The 24,326-nt window shown below is 37.1% G+C and overlaps 1 protein-coding gene across 4 annotated transcripts; it reads left to right on the forward strand.

Annotated features, from left to right (window-relative positions):
- Positions 1–4,703: 4,703 nt before the first annotated feature.
- On the forward strand, positions 4,704–24,326 carry anxa5a (annexin A5a). Of its 4 annotated transcripts, none has more exons than XM_044206040.1 (13): positions 4,704–5,314; positions 5,432–5,488; positions 8,422–8,506; positions 9,115–9,209; positions 11,846–11,959; positions 14,503–14,593; positions 15,679–15,758; positions 16,100–16,150; positions 17,781–17,874; positions 19,650–19,745; positions 19,968–20,026; positions 21,030–21,152; positions 23,423–24,326. In XM_044206040.1, exons 1-13 carry the CDS (start codon positions 5,165–5,167, stop codon positions 23,480–23,482), a joined length of 1,155 nt encoding a protein of 384 aa, XP_044061975.1. In that variant the 5' UTR covers positions 4,704–5,164; the 3' UTR covers positions 23,483–24,326. The 4 variants fall into 4 exon arrangements, with proteins under 4 accessions (XP_044061975.1, XP_044061976.1, XP_044061977.1 ...); XM_044206041.1 differs by having other exon boundaries at positions 4,706–5,314; positions 5,483–5,488; XM_044206043.1 differs by having other exon boundaries at positions 5,178–5,314; positions 5,478–5,488.

A 24,326-nucleotide genomic window follows, 5' to 3' on the forward strand; every position in this document is an offset into this window, starting at 1 on the left:
GGGTATTTGACACTGAGTACTGAGTCATATATGACTTGGTGCGTCTTTGTTTTTTATTTTTCTTCAAGTCATTAGTCAGAGGTGACTTTCATTGAATAGTCTGAGAGGAATCAATAGCCATTAGTCCTGAGGGGAGCATGTTAATTACACATCGACAGTTGATTTCCTTACTACTTTCTTACAGCAGCACAATAACACAAACGCCCATGGTTCAGACAGTGCTTCTGTGTGTGATGCCTCAGCATAGTCAACATTTCTCAAGGGGTGTAATCACTGGCATGTTTCTACAGGGTAAGAACAACAATTAAATTAGTTGCATAAGATCTTTTTCCCATTTTATGTAATGTACTTCATTCATTCATTTGAAGGCAGCAATTTTTGGAAGTTCTGTTAAAAGAATAGTTTGACATTTTGGGAAATTTGCTTATTCATTTTCTTGTCGAGAACTAGATAAGATTGATACCACTTTCATGTCTGTAAGATAAATGAGAAGTTGGGGCCGGTTAGCATAGCTTAGCATAAAGACTGGAAATAGGGGGAAATAGTTTGCCTGACTCTGTCCAATGGTAACAAAATTCAACTACCAGCACCTCTAAAGGTCACTAATCAACAAGTTATATCTCCTTTGTTTAATCTGTACAAAAACATGTAAGAATGACAATGTGAATTTTGCTCGGGCAGAGCCAGTTAGCTGTTTCCCCCATTTCCAGTTTTTGTGCTAAGCTAGCTAAGTTAACCAGCTACTGGCTGTAGCTTCATATTAAGCGTACAGACACAATAATGATATTAATCTTCTCATCTAATTCTTGGCAAGAAAGCGATTAAGCGTATTTTCCAAAATGTTGAACTATTCCTGTAAACGTTGTCTCTAAGACACTTTTAATGGTCGGTTGAAAACACCTCACTATCTGCACTATTTCAAACCAGGAAATCTTTAAGGATTTCTCAGATCTGAATGCAGGTTATTTCAAACTAATAACAGTTCGCCTGCTGCTCCCTGCAGCACCTGTAGATTAATGAGGCCTGACATCATGGACAGATCCCATGACTGCAGTTTTTCCACCTTTGTTGTTGAGGTGTAATATATGTCCTCTGGCACTACTTGGACCATCTGTGGCCTCTCAATCCTCCTCTAATAAAGACAATGCCATTAAGTCTCCCAATACAGCACAATGAACTCAAACATGAAAAGAGTCACAGCAGCTTCTGAGCCAGTTTTCTGCGTTGCAGATCCCTGCTGGGTTTACCATGCAGACAGTAGAGAGTTAGATTTAAAGTCAAAAGTACCAGAATGGTGAGAGATGAGGATAAATCATGTGTCTGATGAAAACTACAGAAATATGGAGTCTGTCTCATATTCTGTGTCCATTTTCTGGGCCTCTGGTTGCATTTTTTGAGAGTGAGACTCTGGTAAAGAAGAGAGCAAAACACCTGTTTGGAGATCATAAAACATAATTCAAAGTAAACTATGCCTCTGAGCCAGAGAAGAAAATAAAATTTTATATCTTGTTCTTGTGGTGGCTGTCCCGTGTTCCTTTTTGTTGGTGCAGTTTCTTGGCAACGTAGTTGGCATATGTTGTTATGACTTTTCCCCTTGATATATCAACTATTTTTTACATTTTCTACTTATTAACATGTAATTTGGACACAGATAAGTTGGTCTCTATGTAAACTAATTCACATTGCTGTGAAAATTATATAGAGTATATTCTAAAATGCTGATTGCCAGACCTATAGCTTAAAAATGCTGCTGATCAGCTTTGATGTACAGTTTTGTGGTAGTATTTGCAATGCTTTGCTACTTCAAATTAAAAATCAGTTTTCATGAAATGTTAGATAAAGGGATATACTGTAGCCAAAGCTGGATTACCGACCAGATTTGTCTGTATGTGGTAATTTGGTAATTGCAAATTTGTTTGGGAATATGCAGCACTAAAGCATAATATTAAAGGAAAAGTTCAACAATTTGGGAAATGATCTTTTTCTTGCAAGAGATGATTAACATGACTAAACAACTCTGTCTACAATGTTTTGTACAGTAGTTAATGCACAAATATGAGTGATATCGATCTTCTCATCTAACTCTCAGCAAGAAAACAAATATTTCCAAAATTCTATTTAACTATTAATGAGTTGTTGGGTTAATCCAGCTTTGACTGTAGCTTACATAACATAAAGGTTGTGTATTTGTTCAATACTGGAACCTAGTCTAAAGTAGCCAATGGGCAGTTAGGCTAGCTAACTTCCCTACCAACTACAAGTAATCACTGTTGTTGCTGCGAATATTGCTACCTAATTTCAATGTCACTTATGTATTCTATCTGACAGTAAGCAATGCTAATCTTGCAGGTAGTTTCCTGCCTGAATGAGTCAAAATGGCCACAATGGACAGAAAGAAAGCACTTCGTTTCTCACCCTGCAGCTACATGGTTCTTTACATCAGAGCCATGGAGAGTTACCCACAAGCAAAGGCAGATGTTATTCTCAGTCAGTCTAAAATATTATGCCACAAATATTATGATGTGATTTTTGTGGACGCTCTCAAAAGGTCCATGAGGCAAGGTAACATTTGTTGCAACGGAGGCATTTGCATTTGATTCACCTGCCTTCAGCACAGAGGAAGATAGCAAACAGAGCTGATCAGTGGTGGCTGGGGAGGCCCTGTGATTGATGATAGAGCTTATTGTCTGTCAGTCAGCGCCTGACAAATTGAGCTGTCCACAGCTCTGTATACCAGGCTGTCCCTTGGTGCTTCACTCATGAATAAAAATATTACAGTGATTCAGTTTGGAAACTGACAACTCAGGGATGATAGTAGGAAGTGAAAGTAACAGTCAGCAGTTTGCAGCCTTACTGATTTGGCTTATATAACTTGTAAGCACTCGATAGCTGTTTCTTTTTTCATATCAAGAAAATTTTATTTTGAGCTTCAAAGCTCATTCTTGATGTTGGAAACTGCACTTGACGAAACAATCTCACCCAAAGGTCCATTCAGTAGCTGTTCTGGAGCTTTGGATCATATTACATGACCTTCTTCTGCGGATCGAGTTTGTCCACTTGGAACATGGAATTGCAGATATATGGATTTATTGTAATGGTTTTCGGGGTATATACAGTATAACAAAGTCTCTACATGAATGCAACACAAACTTCACAGTGGTGTTTTAATCTTATTAAAATGTATTGTATTTATTTTTTCTTATGAAAATCAGTTATAGAGCACTGTTTACAAGGCAACAGCAAACATGCCAAAAAAAAAAATGCTAAACCCATATGTGACATTCGAATTAGATATTTTGTCAAGGAAGAATTTAAACATTTACAAGACAAGTGATTTGTGATTAATGTCTTTTATGTGTATGCATTAATCATAGTGCCTCCAATGAGCCAATCAGTGCAATGTTTTTATAATAGCCAAATCGTCCCTCTAAATTCTGTCCAAATTATGAAAGTGGTTTCTGAAATATTAGGTTTAATTTTAAAGCCCCTACAAACTTTATGAAAACTAAATGTTGTAAAAGAAATTCTCTACAACATCAAATATTCATGACAGCAACAATCAAAGTTGGAGTTTAACAAAAAAAAACATCCATGTATTACAAAAACTAATCTGATCTGCTTCTGCTTCATTAGGACTGTGTGGGTGTGGTTTGATCAGATTTGATTGACAGTGTTTAAAGAGTAATTTAACACTAATCCACTAATCCAGTGAGTGAATTACATGTACAGTCACTTTATTACACTATGTATTGATCCTGCCCCCCAGGAGTCAGCTGGCAGCAGTGTGGACAGTACGGAGTATGAAAGATTGTGAGCATGCAACTGAGAGTAGTAGTAGTAGAAATACTACTTGTAAAGTATCATTTTAATTTAGGTTTGGATAGGGTTAAAGGAATACTTAAGATGAAATAAAAATCTCCATCTTAGCCTATTTTTGGATAGATTTGTGATATTAAATATTCAAATGATGCTGACATTTAATATCCAAAACAGTACATGATCCACTCAGCATGATCAGGCCTGACGCTTAAGGGCCGGACTTAATCTGATAAGTGCGTTATTAGCTGCTCTAGTACGCTTGTTTATTTGCGATTAAAGGAAATTGGCTCCACGTCAGTCTGAGAGGCTGTGAGATGAAACGGCGAGCATCCGTAACTGGATAACCTGAGAGATGGTATTCACGCTCTCATCTTCTCACAAGTGCTCACCTTACTTAAGGTTTGCAGGGACAAGGACGACAATAATGTTATGTGAGCTGCACCTCGTCGCTTCGCTCTACTGATCCCTTCACTCCTATCAGGCATCAAGCATCTCCCGTTTGTCTCCTGTTTGCCATAACACACATTTACTTTGAGTACCACAAGCCGAGTGCCATATAGTTCCGTTATATTCAAAAAATGGAACTATCTCTACGGCCGATATCTCCAAACCGCGGCAACTTGTGGTGAACTGTCCCCTTAAGGAGATAATTGTTAATCTTTGTGGAAACAATTTTCTCATTAACTGTAATTTAATATACACTGCAGGTGTCATGGTTTTGGGTTTTTGTCCTGGTACTTCCTGTTTAATTTTGAAATATTCTCCTCCCCTCATATGTCTTTGTTGTTTCACTTCCTGTCTTTGTTTGCTTTTCCCTCCAGTTTTGATTGTTTGCCCTGCCCTAATTAGTTGCACCTGTGTCTCGTTATCGCCTCTTACCTGAGAATATTTAGTTTGTGTGCTTCAATTGTTTCTTTGCCAGTTTGTCTTTGTACCTCATGTTAAGTGTCCCAGCCTTGTGCTGGTGTTTTTCCTGGACCTTTGGACTTGTTTCCCTGTTTGTACTACTTCTTTGGATTTGACTTTTGCTTGCCTCACCATCCTGTCATCTTTGTGCCTTTTTGTTTAATAAATGTCACTAAACTACACCCATTCTCCCTATGCATCTGCATTTGGGTCCTACTCCTGCTTTCCTGGTTCCCTGGCTTGACTACCCTACAACTGCAGAAGAGGATAACTTCTTGAAAATAGCCTCCACTGTCTATAACAGCCCTTTATACCCTGGAGACACTTTACCCTTTGGAGAAATGTTTAACTCCTTGTCAACTTTTTGAAAGTCACACAAGCAACTGAGGGCATGAGGTCATGATTGGTTTGACTGACAGTGAGTGTAAGACAACACCGCATGCGGATGAGGAAGTGCGTCTTGTCAGTCTTCCCCTGTAACACTGCAACCTCCACAGGAGCCAGGAGGAGTTTTAGGAGGGCAGAAAATACAGAGCTCCTACCTGAGCCACGGATCACCTGCAAAGCGAAAGAAGAAACACATCTGTTGGTAAGAACACAGGCTTGTACTTAGAGTTACTTGTTCCTCTGGATTGGTGCTTACAGTTACTTAGAAATTAAATAAACAATTTGACAATTACATACTAACCCTGCCTATTTTAATCAGGATTTTGTAATCTGTTCCACTTTCTTCCACATTTGTCTTCCATCAGCAAAGAAGATGGTAAGTGTTTCCTTTCATTTATTTTCTGTTAAATGAAACATCCTCAAAGTATGGCAAAGGCTAGGATAATTGCCAAGCCACAACTTTGTATTTATTTTTATTTTATTTTTTGCACAAAACAGTTAGAATTAAGACTGGTGTGGTTCAGCCACAGCACCAGAGCTAAACTGTATGTTTGTGTAATGAAGTGGATCTTGACTCTTGAAAGGTCAGTGTCTTTTCAAGCTGCACTGAGATCTGTTCTGCATGATCAGTCTTAAACAATACACATCACAAATATCAGCTTCAGCCCCTGATTTGCATGCAATCCTAGATGCTTTTTCTTTCCATAAATTTGATTGAATTTTCATTTAATTAAATCCTCATTATGTCCATTTCTTCTATACTGTGAGTACTTAATGTGTACAGATACCCTGCTTAAATGCAGTTTATTGATGTTTGACTTATTAGCATGCAATAATTTAAGTTCATATGTATAACAGTAATTTACATCATTGATTTAGAAGATATTGGAAGGATGATGTTTTATCTGAATCAGAAATACTTTATTGATCCCCAAGGGGAAACTCATTTGTTACAGGGGGGATCAATAAAGTATTTCTGATTCTGATTAATCGAGTGGTCCTGTGGATTAGGACGAGTGGAATCGTTAGAGCGTCAAGCTAAGGCTTCATTCATTGGAAACCTACACCCTGACTTCACTGATCCCTAATTCACTGAAAGGGCTTTCTGCGAAGATGCACTCATTAGTAAAACATTAGTATGACTCGTGCAGTATACTCACATTGGCACGAAAAGAGAAGGAGCAGCTTCATTTGATATCCTTTATTTGATTTTATCCTCTCCAGCTTGGGGAGAGACCTCAGACGAGGTGAAGATGATTTAAGATATAAAATGACTTAGTTTGAGTTGATGACAAAGGTCTAATTTGTATCATATTGTATTACCATGTGCATGGAAACTGCAGGTACGCGTGTCTATTCCCCACCAGGTCACAATTTCGTCGAAGGACAGCTGGGAGATGATGCTCCTTGATGGCACTTTTCACTGAAAAGGAAACACTTAATAGGCCTACTTAACAATTGATTAGTGAGTGGTCAAAAAAACTGCTGTAACTATGAGAGTCAAGAAAATAGGACTTATTGATGCACAATGTAGAAAGAGTTAAGAGCCATTAGGAATCATCTACAGAAAGCTTTGACTATTTTGATGTTGCTGAAAAGCTTGTATCTCCATTTCTGTGAGGCTGTGCACAGGTGCAGCGGAGCTTAGAACTAAATTGTAATATCAGCATGCTAACTTTTGCTAATCAGCACTAAACCCAGTAAAGCTAAAGCTGATGGAAGTGTTATTAATTATGCAGATATTTGGTCATAAACCAGAGTTTGGACAGAGCGAAATTTTCACATGATGATGATGATGATGATAATGACGCTAGATGAATAGTCAGAGGATCAACAAAGTTGATATGATCGATCCTCTGGGGACCTTGAATATCTTTACCAAACCATGGCAATCCATCCGGTAGTTGTTGAGACATCTCACCTTGAACTGAAAAAGTTAACTTTATGTTGGCAGTACATGAAAAACAAATCCATCTAGTAGATGTGGAGATATTTCACTGGCTAAGTGAAACCTTTGACCTGCTGGTGGCGCTAGATGAAAAGTCAGGGGATCAAGAAAGTCATTGGGATTCATCCTCTGGGGACCTTAAACTGTCTGTGCCATATTTCATGACCATGCATGTAGTAGTTGTGAAGATATTTCAGCTTGGATGAAAAGTGGTGGATCGACCGATCATGATTACCATCCTTAGAACCACAAGGCTGGCATTTGCTAGCCAACGTGGATGTCTTTGTCGAATATGAATACTAAATGTAATTAATTAAATGAACAATAAAGGCTGATACACATCCTAGAAATTAATGTGATTCAAAAATAGCCCATGACTGATTTTTAATGTTAACAAAAAAAAAGGTCTCTAAAGAGATTGTGGTGTCAAATGTAAACTCAGCCTTGATCCTGCCTGCATGCATCATGAAACTGTGACAGTGATGTATTAGAGTGGCACTTCAAGGTAAACATCCTCGTGTTGCAAGAAGAGGTGGTTCTCTTGAACATCAAACACAGAAAAGCTTCTGTGTGTGTGAAAACAGAACCAACAAAAGAGATAATAAACAGAAACCTTTACTAAGAAGATGGGGAGACAATATTCTTTCATGTCTCCCACCTACGCAGATTTTGTAACAAGGCTGCAGCTGAGGCAGATGTTTTATTGCTTTTTCATCAAATGACATTTTCCCTGGACAACAATCACCTACATGTGAGACACGGCACATTTTTTTAAAATTACCTGTATCACACAAAGCAGCAAGCAGACTTGATTAAGGGTATACTTACAGTACTTGCCCCAGTGTTTGGACAGAAAATGTTTAAACCCGGGTTGGCCAGTGGCAATATGTTTTAGTGCAGCTACAACAGTCAATTTGCTGTATTCAGTATCTTAAATTGTTATGCCCCAAAAATGAAACATTCTGTGTTTCTGCAGAGGTTTTATGATGGGGAAGCACTTGAAACACCAGTTGCACCAGCAAATTAAGCACATAAATTAACATCTCGACTCATTCACTGCTTTTAGTTTAACTAATTTGCACAAAGTATAATACAACAATTAAAATGAAACGGTCACAAAAATTGCATTTCATTGCAGATTTTTTTTATTGTTTTCATGTATGTGAAGGTGTTGACTGACTATAATATTTTATTTAATATTAAGCCCAATATCAGCGTGATATACATGTAATCCAATATCTATAACTTACATTCTTTTGTGTTAATGCTATATAATTGATCAAAGTGTAAAACATATGCATACTTGCACATCATTATTAACCTATTGAAAGATAAAGAAAACCTTATCTCTCTTCCCACAGGCATACAGAGGCAGCGTAAGACCTTTCGTCAACTTCAACGCCAAACACGATGCTGAAATCCTCCATAAAGCTATGAAAGGAATCGGTCAGTTTTCTTAAGAGGAATGCCTTACCCCAATGTTGTTTGACCCCATTTTCCCCTCTCATGTGATCTTATTTTAATTGCGTAGATACAAAATGGGAAACTGCAATTAAAATGTCCCTCTATAGTCATTAGTGTAAATAGTTGGGCCCGATGACAATCATTAAATTGAAGGTGTACTACAGGCGTACATTTTGTAGTGATGAACACCAATGCTTCTCCTGCTTAATATAACCTTACAGTCCACCATCTCCTACTCTAGCTTCCTGTCAGTTTTGTGCTCTCACAATAAAAGCAATTAAGAAATATCCATTTGGTGATTTAATGTGGAACTTTGAAAAGAACAATGAAGTCATTAATAATTATAAATAAATTACCTTGGACTATTTAACATTTTAATGCCTCAGAAGAAATACCACATACTGCCCTTGAGCCTGTTAGATGATGGGTGCAAACTGAATAATGCTTCATGAGCCCTTTGTTTATAAAAATAAGAATTTGAAACATGAAGCTGATTTTAGTCTTTATCCACATTCCACAGGATGTGTGTGCTGGCATGTGTTTATGTGAAGCTCATGCCATATGTTTAATGCTTATTTGACCTGGTTCAGGTACGGATGAAGATGCAGTCCTCATGCTTCTGACTGCACGCAGCAACGAGCAACGTCAGGAAATTAAGGCAGCTTACAAAAAGGCCTACGGAAAGGTAAGGTGAGCCGCTGGGAACAAAACAAAGAGCTGATGATGATCAGCAGTCACATTAAAGGATGGTTACAGGTCATGTCAGCCACTATGTCCTCTTCACTCACCAACATTACCTGGATAATGCTCAATCCAGCAACATTCAAGAGCGATATCTGCTAAAGTGTCCTTAATTTTATCAGTTTTTCGACCATCCTTTCATTATTTTCTTTTTGTTTTAAAGAATGAGGCTGGCAGTATTCTATATGTTTGTCACCAAATCCCATTGAAAGATCAAACAAGATTTTAGTCCGTCTCTCGAAACATGAACATATTTCTACTACTGAAAATATTTCATGTTTTCAGACGTTCCTCTAATCTTTGCATTTTCTTGTGACTTAGATAATTTTAGGGCTTTCTGGCCTTTTCAAAATTATTTGAACCAAACAGCGACAAGAATTACTCTTTGGTTAAAATCGTCACATCCGGGAGACATACGCAAACGATTACGGGGGTCGGGTCACAAGTAGACTAGGTGGTTTTAAAGGGTCACAAGCCACTAAGGGTTTTATTTTAATTTTTAAATACAGGTATTTACAGTAGCAGGATGGTGTATGTGGGATCAGTTCAAAATAAACTACAGTGTCCATGTTAATAATATGAAGGAACATGTCAGCCAGTGCAACACTAGTTTTTGGGTTTATATATATATATATATATATATATATATATATATATATATATATATATATATATATATATATATATATATATATATATATATATATATTGGACAACAACAAAGCTCAGAGGAATAAGACATACCAGGCTTTTGATACAGAAACAATACTTGTTAGTAGGATTGATTCATTGTTGTTGTGTTGGCATGGGATTTGTTGACAATAAGAAATATATAGACGATCACCAGACTTATCCTTTAATGCAAAACCAGGAATCATCATGTCTTATACATAATTAAATAACAACTTCACTCTAAAACATAATGTCAAATATAAGCAATTGGAGATTTATCAAAATTTTACATTTACTTAATTAATATACTTAAAAAAAATAAAAATTGATATTTGACTGTTTTCATTTAGCTACTTTATACTGCTACTCTGCTATAGTTTTGTAGTTATTTTTCAAAATAAAATGCATTGTTAGATTTAAACAGTGGCCTTCAACCTTGTGACCCCCTTACAAACAAGTAGTGTTTAGTTGGGGCCCCTCATCATATTTCAGATGTCGGTGGTGGAACTGCTAACAACTCAGACATTTTCTCTCTAAATTTCTCAGATGGTTTCATTTAACTTCAACTGTTTGAGACCTATAGAGGTACAATTATCCAATATTTCACAAAAGAGGAAAGATTAGAGAAGTCCAAAGATGAATATAAATTTGTTAAGCAGAACTTTTTTTTTTTTTACTTCCCAACCTCATTAATCATCTCACAACCCCTCAGATTTATCTTGTGGTCAACCCCCATGTTGGGAACCACTAGACTGAGGTACCTAACTGTATATAAAGTAGTTAAACTACAGTAGCTCCACCTCGACAACATAACAATAAAATGCTGTTTATACATTGTTAGATTAAATTTTATACTGATGGATTAATGTCATAATGTGTATCTGTTTTGTACCAAATCATACAGGGGAAAAAATAAGACCAGAATACAGTTAAGTTAGCTATACGAGACCTTGGCATTTTACGCTCTCCTACTCTTACTGTTCTTTCACACTGTCAAGTTATTTTAAGACCACCTGTGGATTAAAAGCACAAAGTAATTTTCTTTCTGTACATCTTATTGAAAAATATGTAATCGCTGCCTGAAGTATAAATGGATGAGGCAGCTTGAGAGAAAAAAGGTACATCAGAAAATCACAAAGTTCCTGGAATATCTATGAATATTAGTGTTTTTTTTATCAAAATGAGCCAACAAAAGAGGCTATGTTTCAGTGCACATGTTGTAAAATGCAATGATTGCAAGATACACTGCCTTAAACTACTCATTTGCAATAACATCTGAAATGAGAACTGGTGCCAAATATCTACAGTCTAACAGTCATATCTCTTAAGAGTTCATGCTCTTATTTGTCCGCTAGCAGTTTCTTCATTTTTCTGTAACTTAGTGTCATTTCTGCTCTGTAATGCACCATTTAACAAACCTTTTATGGGAATTTAATTTTACTGGCTTTTAGCAGATCTGAAAATGGAAACAGATTTATGTGAAAAGAGATGGATTATGTAATGGAGAAATAAGGGGATTTTCTGTTAGATGTCTCATATATTGAGCTGTTAAATAGATGAGTGTTTGACTTGTCTGCATACTGAAGAGCACTGGCCAAACACAGTACATTTCTTATAATTATCCTCATTCCTTTTGAAAATGTCAGCAATGCAGTGAAATATTATGTCGTCATCTCTGACACAAGGAACTTGAACGCACTTACTTCTAATAATTTCAGGATAATCCACATTTTCTACATTTATACATCCAACATGGTTCATGCATATAAATCCTATTGCTATGAATGGTGGTAAAAGCACCCGATAGCTCATTTGTTCTGTTTCTTTAATGTTACAGCATTTAAATAAGATCTATACAAACACAATTATTGTTTGTTCTTTTTGTCATTAATCATCTCTTCCCCACAGGACTTGGTCAGCGCTTTGAAATCGGAGCTCGGTGGGCTGTTTGAGAGTCTGATTGTGGCCTTGATGACCCCTCCTATCTTATTTGATGCTTCCCAACTGCACAAGGCTCTCAAGGTAACTGATGAAAGTTTCCTCAGGTGCTCCATTTAACCAAGATCACAGGTCTTGAATGAGTTGAAACCCTCAAATGATAGTTTAGTCACTTTTTGTGGTATTTGTGCACAGATTTGACAACATTTGACAACATCAAATGCAACATTTGATGCTGAAACTGAGCAATAAACATTTTTTTCATGGCACTAATTTCAATTTGTCACAGCAGGAAAAACACGTGTGTGTGTGTGTGTGTGTGTGTGTGTGTGTGTGTGTGTGTGTGTGTGTGTGTGTGTGTGTGTGTGTGTGTGCGTGTGAACTAATAACAATGATGAAGGCTCCCTTCTATTTAAGCCATGCCATTGAGCCAGCATGCACAATGCCAGGACCAAAGCTTTGGCCCACATAAATGGAACTGAGCCATTATTAATATCAGTTTCCCCTGTGATCGACAAGTTGAAATTTCTGCCATGAGAGGCATATTTCATGTTAATTTGCCATTTAAAAGATATATAAATTGTTTAGACATCTAGGGTAAAACTACAGTAGATTAGCATTTCAAAGTGAAAATATCATAGATGGATGTCTTGCCTAATTGATATTTAGAATTGCCTATACATTGTTTAATATGGTATAATGTTATTACTGTATAGGTGGAAAGTGGGTAATAGTGCTGAAATTGTCCCTTTCATAGCCTTCTTCCACTCACCTCCGTGACTCTGTAGGTTTTCTGATCTGTAGGGTTTCTATCTTCAGTTGTTCTGAAAAGCTGAAGCATGTTTTATTGCATTTTTTGACCATGTTCTAAGCTAAATGGCTATCTGCTACTTTACACGATAGCAAAACCTCCACTAATCAATCTCATTAACAATAAATTACTATCTATATTGTGAAAGGGGTCAATAATAATGACAAACTCACAGATAATTATCATCCAACTCTATGACTCTACTGAGCTTCTTTTTAAGTCATTATCTTGGCTTTATGACTTTATACTGAATAGTTCATTCTTACAGCTCTCATCAAACCCATTTCCAGCAGCAGGTGGTAGCTGTTTTTAGCTAACAAGCTCTAAAAAAAACCCACTGTACAGTAGCTGCACACAACAAATGACAGACAGACAAATCTAGATATATACGTGGGCGGTAGCATCATTTTGGGAAAGAAAAAAACAATTATTTTCTAAGTATTCAACAGCTACAGCTTCTTATTAGGTTTTGACAGCATGAAAAAGACTATTCTCATTGCTGTAAATTGAGAACAAAGGCTAAAGTAAAGTAAAGATTAATTGTATTATTTTGTCACAGGTATGAAGCTGTTCAGGGTTGTCATGGCAGGTGCTCGTGGTTGGATCTTTATCTTGTAGTAACTGTTATTAAAAACATATAAACATGTTTTGTTTGTTTGGTGGGTGGGAGGGGGGGGGGGTGACAAAACTGACATACTGCAATGTACTGAACATACAGCAATGTATTCCATGCTTATTGAACAAAATAAGTCTACAATACAAGCAAAAAGAAACAACCTGCTGGAACCATATTACCACATGACCCAAGCGCTCAATACAGTACTTGTGCTCCATAATGAAAATCATCTTTCATATGGTGTAATTCTCATAAATTGGTTAACCTTGCCTTTCTCTGTCTGCTTCAAATCTATTTAAGGTCAGAGGCTGCTTTTCATTAGAGCTTCTCTAGATATACAGTCCTGTCTTATTAACTTTGCTTCCCATCATGTTTAGTCTTTCATTCTCAGTGCAGGTTGTAACACCTGGAAGGTAGTAACAGAACAATGTTAATTCAATTTCTCTTTAAATGTAGCTATTGCACCTCTAATGTGGCTCAAATGAATAAGATGTCACACTGAAGTAGTAGTATAACACCTGAATGTGCATATCAATTTATTGGTGCTGTAGGCTAGATCTACTATAGCCAATTTGTTTAATAGCTTAGATATTTCAGACATTTAAATTTTCTGCTGCTTTTTATGTCACACTGAATGCTCATAAAGTTTGAAGGAAATTTGCCTGAGGAAAATAGCTTTAGCGAACTCCTGGATCCTCCTAAAAGCTACAAATGGACATTTATTTCTTTCATTCTCATTATTCTTTAATCACATTTACATCTGCATTACCAGCTCTAATTAAATGTTCAATCAAAGTGAATGCAAAGCATTTAGAACTTGGCCTTGACATTCTCATCACACCCACTGCTCCATTTGTTTTGGTATGTCAGATGTTTGTTTGTTTTTTAAAATTTGCTGTAAGGTGAGTTGCAGCAAAAAGAGAATTGTTTAAAGTGTGACTGAACCGCAAAGCTAATTCTCTTCAGTAAACCGAACCTATCTATTTTCTAATTGCGTACCTCCTCACGGTATTGTGCTGACAAATTATACTTATTTTCTTCAACCATCTTTAACATTTAGCTTTTGTCTTTTTAATCACTAATATTGCTCTTTCCCAACCATAAGATGGGATAAAATAACATGATTGCTGTGAGAACCTGCTGCCACACAAGTATATGTTGTCTCACATTGATTTAATCCACATTGTGTTTGGTTTCCAGGGCGCCGGGACTGATGACAACGTGCTGATTGAGATCCTGGCCTCCAGGACCGGCGAACAGATTAAAGATATCATTAAAGTGTACAAGAGAGGTGAGTTACTCAGCTGTGAAAGAGACAAAAGCAGATAAACATGTTTACTGTTATTGGATAGTTAGGCTGATGCTTATTTGTCACATTGCACCTTCTCACCTTAAAGCACAAATGACCATGTTGCATAAATATTTCAATATTGTGAAGAGTTTAAAGAGCAACTTAACACCTCTCCAGTAATGCAAAACCAAGGTACCAGTGTATTTCTGTATAATGTTTCCATGGATTAAACCGATAAACCAGTAAAGAAATTATATCTGTCATCAATAAATAAATAATAGAGGAATACATTTATTTGTTCACCATCTTAGCTTAATTCTATCTGGCAGTGGTACACTTAAAAAAACAATAATGTAAGCAAAATGTCTTCAGAGTACTTTTATACAAAAAAATATATATTTCAAGATCAGCAACTACAAGTAACCAATAGTAAGGAGTCCAAATCGTGCCAGAAACATGGTCTCTGGACAATATTACACACAAGTATTAAGGAGGGAACTTTTGACTTAGTTATTATTTTGGGCACATTTTGTGTTGTGATAATTCTTCCCTGGAATGAAAGCACTATTTTAGTGCTAAATTACATGCTTGTATAAAAGCTTGACACAGTACAATATTTTTTATTTTTTCTTAATTTCATATATTTCTAGTATCTGTGGCATTTTCTCCAGTGAGTAGATGATGTTGAGGACTTCCCAGGTGCACACTGCCTTTTTACAGTATGTGGCACAGCACCATTTGGTTTCCCACTGTAACATGGAGTTGGTGTAATGAATATATTGTACCTCACACCTGTCTCACTCAAATGTGTTGCTGCAAGAATATCTGTACCATAACAGCTTCAAATTGCAACAAACCACAATGGCAAATAGTATGTGACAAAGGCACTGATGGCCAAAGGCAATGAGGCCAGTTTATTTGATCCGGACAGAAGAGAAGGCCACGCTGTTTGTTAGCCGACTAATCAAATCTCTGCTGTCGGAGATCCTCCTGCAAAACAGAGGACGGCCCACGAGGGTCGATTGCAACCAATAGTGACGGGAAGTGTAAGCAACCTTCTGCCCCTCTTCTCCTCTTTCTTTCAGAGTTCAGCGGCAAGCTGGAGAAAGATATATGCAGTGACACCTCAGGGCACTATCAGAAACTACTGGTGATCCTCCTGCAGGTAGGGGGGCGGCTGCTGGAAAGACTTATGTTTCCTTTCATGATAATGAGAGCCTCTGGTGATGCCATTACAAAGTCATGAGAGGTTTAAGTGTGGAAGTGTGGAGGGTGAAGACAGCACAATACACTACAGTTGGTTTCTTGAATGTGTTTTGGTTTACAGACAGAAATGTAATCTTCATGGTTCTGGGACAGGCAGCGGATAATGTAATCTTCAGGGGTTACCTGGGTTGAGCTCTGAGCAGGTCTGAGCTCACAGTGTTTCTGTCCACACTGACCTACTTTTTCTTCCTGTTTTGAACCTGTCTTTCTGTCTGGTTGATCATTTGCCCGGCTGTGAAGGGGAACAGGGAGGAGGGAGTAGACGAGGGAATGATCGAGAAAGACGCTAAGGTAAGAAGCAAGAAGAAGAGAAACATGGCAAGATATGGCTGTTTTGCTTTAAAAAATCTTTTGTGGATGTCAGACAACTTCTAGCAATTTCAACAAATAACATAAAAAGGTCACTTTTATTCACAAGGGATCCCTTTTTTCATCAGTAATCCCTGTTACCCTGATAAACCCCATGTCACAAAGATGTTGCTATTTGTCCACTTATCCCTCCCTGGTGTCATTCCAATCCTTTCGCCTGACAAGAGTGACGATACTGAACAATTCTGCAGAACCCCTGCAGAAGCCAACATTTATTTCTTTTTTTCCCCCATGTCTAGCGCCAAAGTTTTTGAAATTCTCGCTTTCTGCAATATGTGCTCATGGCAGCTCTAGTATAGTGCTTATGGTAAATAAAACATGGACTATTTCTTGGCTGGGAGCAGTAACTTCCTGGAGTCTCCACTGCTTGCATGGCAATAAACAGTCTGGCACATATCCCCCCGTAAAACATTGACTTGTTGTTTGTACGCTTAGATTTTTGTACAGATTGAATAAATGCGATATAACGTGTCAATTTGTGAGCTTTAGGGGTGCTGGTAGGAAGATTGTTACCTTTTTGGACAGAGCCAGACTAGCATGTTTCCCTCTGTTTCCAGTCCTTATGCCGTGCTAAGCTAACCGGCTGCTGGCTGTAGCCTTGTACTCAATGGACAAACATGAGAGTGGTATCGAGCCTCTCATCTAACTCCCCACCAGAAAAATTAATACACGTATTTCCCAAAATGTAACCAGGTTAGGGAAAGATCGTGATTATGATAGAATAGAAATGCAAACGTGACTGGGGGGGGGGGTACTGGACTGGTCTGGTCACTCCCCATGTTTGTAATGAAAACAAAAAGCCATTTAAAAAGCCTTTAATTTGTATGATGAGGGAATCTTTGAAATTATAAACTGTAAGAACAGCACCCCTTCCTGTTTTGTGCTATAAAGCAGTCAAACATTTTATTTTATTTTTTTAGTAAAGTCTAATCTGGTCGCTCAATTAAAAACATGCAACCTAGAGAGCTGTGGACTGTGGTTTCAATGTTTACATTAACTGCATTAATGTTGAAATTAGTTAGTTGAAATGCATGCATACAGCAGATCTTAAAAATTAAAACGAAAGAAAAATCCTACACAACAGGTAGATGACCGCTGTGCGACAGATCATATTTAACTTAATTTCACTATCTTCTTTCAAATGTCAACATGTTAAATATATGATTATATTTGTGTGGCTGCTCTCAAAAGTGCAGTAAAGCTAAAGGCCAAGGCTGAAGAATAGTCAATAGGAAAATTAATTAAAGGATACAAACCTCCAGGAATAGAACATCTTGTTTCCTATAAACCATTCCTAATTGGGTTTTTTTTCTATATTTGTTTATCTGATAATGAGATGTGACATGTACCATACAAGTGCAGGGAAAAGGACCTGAAATCCAGAATTCCTCGCTAATAGCAAAGAAAAACTACACTTTTCTATGCCTTCTTGGTACAGTACAAGGTCCTTCATCAGTGCTGTCATTTCTCCTCTGCCTGTGCGTTCCAATAAATCAAGTATACACAAGGTCGCTGTGTGTGTGCATGTATAAGTGTGTGTCTGCCACTACAGGACTTGTATGCTGCTGGTGAGGGCAAGTTTGGCACAGATGAGGAAAAATTCATTACAATTCTTGGCAACAGGAGCGCAGAGCATCTAAGAAAAGGTGAGTTTGTAAGAGTTTGTGCCAGCATGTTTGATGTTGCTCTCTTGACACACAGACTGCAAACAACATACCATCACATCCATTAATGTTGTAATTTATTATTTCACCTAAATAATTATAGTTCAAATAAATGTTAGATTGAGTAGTAATAGGTATGATTGTAGCTGACAAATACACCAAGAAGAGTACATCCTGAAATTTCAGTTAATTTTTTCACACAAAGAAAATTTGTGTCAAAGAGGAAAATGACAAGACTTGTTTTTGGTTAGTCAGTCAGATGCCTGACTGACTAACTGAGTCCATTTACTTCAGTCAACAGATTAGACTAAGCTAAAGAGAACGTGATCACCAACAAGTCAGCAATGAGTGGCCATTAGAGGAAGTTCATATTAAGGTAGTTTTGCATCAACAAGTCCTCAAACCTAAAGGACAAAATAGGTTGCTTGCCTATAAATGTACCCACACACAAACATAACCATAGAAACACTAGATCAGAAAATGCATATATGTAACTGGAACCATAATGATAAACTTTATTCATCATCTTTCGAGACAAAGTTATAAAATGGTTTACATCGGAATAACAAAATAAGACATTCAGCACGACAGTTAAATAGTCTGGCAAATAAAAATACAAGGAATTAAACTGAATAAAATACCGAACAATAAAATTAAAATAGGAAAATAAACCAAAAAAACACAACATTTTGGAACTGAAAAAATATAACTAACATAAATAAAAGACTTTCAAAAACACTCTACTGATGGTGTAAATGGTAAAATGGCTGCATTTACAATATTTGGCTCTCATTCACACACACCCTCACACACCATTGGCAGTGAGCTACCATGCAAGGTGCTGGCCTGACCGTTGTGAGCAATTAGGGGTTCAGTGTTATTAGACAGGTTCATAAGACCCCGTGTGATCAGTGGAAAACACGCTCCACCTCCTGAGCCACAGCTGCCAGTGTGAGATGTGACGTAAACCTTGGTCTTCGGTATAAACTCAGATAGTTTGTTGACCCAACCACTTCTTCCCTAAAATGATTTACCACGATATAACCACGCCACGATTCTTCTGCCTTTGTAACTTAGAAAGAACACCAATTATTCTCCAGACCACAAGATGTTGCTTGTCAGGAAAGCATGAACGTAGGTTGTTCAAAGTGTTTGAACAAACAACCATTGCCGTCGTTCTTCTGGTGAAGACTGTCCCTTTTGCTACAATTAGCCTTTCAGCCACTTACCATCTCAAGGTGGTTCAAGAACATGGCCGTGACCTCAGTTTACTCTGATGTCCAGTCCCTGGATCTTAAATCAATAAATTTAAGATAAATTAATAAAATATAGTGGAATGGCATGTTTTAGGCATGAATGGGCCATTGAAATAAGCCCCATATACACATGTGCTTTATTCATCCATTCAAAATGTGTGGCTTGTTGTCTAGACACATCTTGACCAAATGACTACAGATGGTCATTTTGGTTCCATTTGCACTTGGCTTGTAATCTATTTAATGTGTCTGATCTTTAACTGGTAAAGTATAATGTGGTGGTTGTGCTTTTGGATGATAATAAAAATACAGTTTTCTTTGCATTCTACATCAGAGCGTAATTTTGACTAGCACTGAAAGTCATGTTAGTTTTCTGTTCATGTAACATAATGAGTTGCCCTGAAGTCAAAATGGCCCAATCTTTTTTTTAATGCTGAATAGGGTTTATTCCACTCCTAAGAGAACATTTAAGTGTCACGGTGGTTGTTTTGTTCTCTATAGTGTTTGATGCCTACAAGAAGCTCTCTGGCCATGATATAGAGGACTGCATTACAGGAGAGACCACTGGGAATTTGGAGAACTTACTGCTAGCAGTTGGTAAGACCTGTGATTTATCAGGATGACACTTTAGTGATGATAAACAGGGGACAACAAATGGGGCTTCCTCTGGGTTTTCTTTCTGACATGCATGTTAGAATGAAATACAGCAGAAGATAACAGTTGGGAGTACAAATCAATGTCAATACAGTGTCACATTAACATGACAAACATTCAATTTTACACAAAAAATTGTCAATGCCTCATATTTTTTCTCCACAGTAAAATGTGCCAGGAGTCTCCCAGATTATTTTGCTGAAGGCCTGTATAAATCTATGAGGGTAGGTATCAGTGTCCCACAGTATTGCACTGGAGTTCTTCATATCTCAACATGTTTTTGTTTTTTTCTTAGTGGTTAAGAGTGTTTGGGGTTTTTTTTTGGTAGGGTTTTATTCCTAAAACATATTGCAATCAGTACTGATTAGTTTTAGAATGGTGGATGTATTTTTCCTCCTGAATTTAATTCGTTTTGATACATTTAGCAGACTCATCACAATGAACATCAAGTCTGCATAAATATTTGACAAAGTTACATTATTATTCTGTGCTAATGAAGTTTAAAGGAACAGTAACATTTTGGAAAACACTTCTATTCACTTTCTTGCCAAGAGTTAGATGAGACAGCAGCCAGTTAGCTTAGCATAAAGACTGGAAACGGGGATCAGCTAGCCTGGCTATCCCCAAAGATGTGGTATCAAGCTTCTCATTTAACTCTCTGCAAGAAAGCAACTAAGCTTATGTTCACTGATATTCACTGTGATTGATTACTGGTCATATTCTCAAGCAAGTTTCAAGAGTCTACCAATTGATTTTCATATTAAAGAAATGAAACCAATGGCTGCCTGGAATGGTAGGAAACAATATATCCACAAATCTACATTTTTGCCAATTATTTTCAAATGCATGCTGCTGTACAGATTTAAAGTGTACATGATTTTTAGTTAAAGAGCTAAAACTTTCAAAATCACTGGAATGCTTCAGAAGTACCCTCTGAAAACAAGACCAGTTTTTGAAGTATTCATTTTCAAGTAGTAACTTCTCTTTCCAAAGTGGATTTATAGTATAGTTAGAAACTGTAACTGTAACTCTTCACCACAATATTTCACAGGTATAGTCCTATTGGTGCAGGGCAGGTGGTCTAGGTTACAGTACGTCTCTGCAGCTGAGGAAAAAATAAAACTGCAGCACCTGAAAGAAATAGAGATGTTTTATAGCTCTTTTACATAAAGCTGGATGAAGAGGCAATTTTATATAGACTCGTGTTGGATTTGTTTCTATGTTTAGCGCGCTGGAACTGATGACGATACTCTGATGAGGATAATGGTGTCGAGGAGTGAGGTGGACATGTTGGACATCAGAGCCAGCTTCAAAAAGACATATGGGGCGTCTCTTTACACCACTATCCAGGTACTGCTCACAAAGCTATCAACCTTCTCAGTGATTCTGTATATTTCACTGTTTTTTATGACATGTACTAAATAGTCTAATCCTTCAGAAGAAGAAAAGATGTAATTCTCTTCAGTTTTTCCCCTGATGTTCTAAACATACTCATCAGTCTTTCTGCATGCTTTAAAGCACCAGCTAGGTATATTATTGTTATGCAGCTTATACACCGTTCATGTCAGTGCACTGATGGAGTGGAGATTAGTGATTTACTTTAAATGCCTTGTTCAGTTGTTTGGGACTGCTTCCCTGCTTTTCACACAAGTCGATATGAATTTATCTATTCTCCAAGATAAGACATGAAATAACCTTTGAATTAGTGCAGTAAAATCTAAAAATGAACCAATATATAGTTTTTAAAGTTTTAGTAGAGTTCATTTTGTATTTGATTATGGCAGTTATTATTTCATGTGACTCCCTTTTTCAAAAGTATTTAAATTTCATAGTGGTTTTCCCCCTCACACCATTTCATATAATTTTTTATGATTTTATGTTAATAGACCCTTCTGACAGCTGATATTTTTGACTTGTGAATTACAGGTGAAACATTAATTATGGCTGCATTCAATTTAGGTATTGCACTTCCACTGTTGTGGTATTATGCATTCACGGTCATGGTTCCTGGTTATATAAGAGTTGTCATAATTAGGTTTCTGACTTGTAAGTAGCATTGACATAAATCTGAATTTTAATAATACTAAAGTGCCTGGTAAAGTAAACCGAGCAAACAAATCTCAGACGTCTGTCATTCAAAGTAACTGAACCCATATTTATTATAGATTTAGGGCTATATTGACAATGCAAAGTATATTTTAACCTTCACACAACCAAGTCCGCAATCTTTCAACCATCTTGGGTTTTCTATCATGTTAACACTCACAAGTCATAAACATGGGAATCTTTCCATCCCACATGATGTGAACACTGCATAAAACAAAATGTCTGCTTTGAAAAAGGTCTATTGTTTTCATCAACTCCTGGATCCTCAGCCTTCAATCAATCCAACCCTTCACGCTAATTAGCAGCAACTGCCAGTTCCTGTTACAGCAAGCTAAGAGAAAGAACCCACTCTTTTTGCTATTCATATGCTTCATGTCATATCGTTCGGATCAAAATTACAAGCTGCTGAGTGGGGGAAAAACTGAATTACAAATGGTAGGCTGACGTGAACGGAGTCTTATATATGGAGAATTTCTAACAGCTATGATATCTCCCACTTAGCGTAAGGAACAGCAACTACAAAAGTGTCAACAAAGCAGTGACAAAATGGCTGCAAAGCCGCCATCGCTGGCAGTTACATTAAAATAAAATATGACACGAATACAATCAATTCGCCTGATTTTAAAAGAAGCTATACATTTTTTGAATCTAGTTTCACTTAACAAAAAGTAGCTAAGTTAGGCTATTTAAATGGTGTAAGTAGCTGCTAGCACTGAGGGTAACCATTTTGAAATAATGTGCGATATTGGCTGTTTTTTGTTTGTTTGTTTGTTTTTTAAATTTTTAACATACTGCTGACATTGTGTGAATGCAGCATTAGAGTGGGATGTCTTTCACAAATACATTAAGTAATAAAGATAGTAAAAAAATCTCGGCTCACAACACAAGCTAGGTAGTTAGCTGGCTAGCTACGTAGCATCTCCAGTCTTGTTGAGCTTTGTCTGTGCACATTTGACAAATTCTGAATAAGTTTACTTTGGCTTTGTTGTTGCTCTGGCCTATATACAGTTATGGGTCTAGCTAACATAAGCTAGGTTACATTTTTAGTGGCAATTACCGAGCCTGCTAACAAAGGTTGGGGACATGATTGGCTGAAGGGTGCGGGTGTGGAGATTTGTGACATTTCTTTCATTCAGCAGACACTTTTGTCAAAAGTGACAATGACAATAGAGCAATTTGGGGTTCAGTATCTTGCTCCAGGACACTTCAACATGTGGAGAGGAGGGGCAGGGGATCCAACCAGCTACAACCGCCCACATGCATGAAAAGTGAGAGTGTGACATACAAGTGTCATTGGAAAAAAATACTAATAGGAAATACAAACAGCACATTTTGAAGTAAAACATATCTAAAATGGAAAAGAAATAAGAGGAAACTAAGTGCCTTCCACTTAAAGCTCAAATTAAGTGAAAAGAATTTCTGATGTATCAATTCAGAAGCAATTAAGTGAGTAAAAAAAAACCTTCTGAATTTTTTAAGATTGATAAAATAATTGTGTCTGTCTGTGTTTGCAGGAGGACACAGCTGGGGACTACCAGAAGGCTTTACTTTACCTCTGTGGTGGGAATGATTAATGTTGTTTTACAATGTGTTTAGCAGCGCTGAATGATGAGCCACCGTGTTGCTGCGAGACAGAGCTACACGTGAGTTTATTGATCCAGAGTTGTTGATTCTTTCTGACTTGATTTGAATTAGTGTGAATTAGTTTGACTTATGACAATATCCTCTGCATGAACAGCAAAGAGTGCATTCACTTAAGTTATTTCATTTTTGTTTAATACTAGACACAATTTAAACAGCTCCACAATGAGTGCAGGTGCAGTTTTGATTTTAATGTAGAGAATAATGGTAGCTGTGCTTGAATAATTAAATATGTGGTTATTTTTAAACACTTAAATTGTTTTGCTTTAGTCATGTGGCCCTGTTTTTTTGTCATACATACAATGTTTGTAGTTACCTTACAGTGCACAGTGCTCACAGCATGTGTTAAATGGAACTTACAAAATACAATACTGCTGCTGAATTATTAAACCCTACATGTCGACAGCGCTCCCGCCCTCATTAATTACAAATGAACTGCTGATCTAGACTTGAATTGCAATGCGGCTGTCCCTGATCAAAAAGTAATGGGACACTATTAGACATTCGTTGACTCATATAAAGAAATCTACTGCCTCCATGTCTTTCTGCATGAAGGAGGCTGAAGTCAAACAAATTGGGTCCTTAGATCAATAGATGGGAAATTACTTCGCTTTGCTGGAGTTGTACCACAGGGTGGCAGCAAAGTCTGAGATCAGCAGACTGTTTCTCCACATTGTTTTCATTTATATTTATAGCACAGAAATATTTTACCTCGAAAATATCTGAATTTGTGTTCTCCCTCTTTGAAAATAAAGTTTTTGAAATAGCACAACTTGA

The sequence above is a fragment of the Siniperca chuatsi genome, linkage group LG8 (assembly GCF_020085105.1).
Source record: "Siniperca chuatsi isolate FFG_IHB_CAS linkage group LG8, ASM2008510v1, whole genome shotgun sequence".
NCBI classification, from domain to species: domain Eukaryota; kingdom Metazoa; phylum Chordata; class Actinopteri; order Centrarchiformes; family Sinipercidae; genus Siniperca; species Siniperca chuatsi.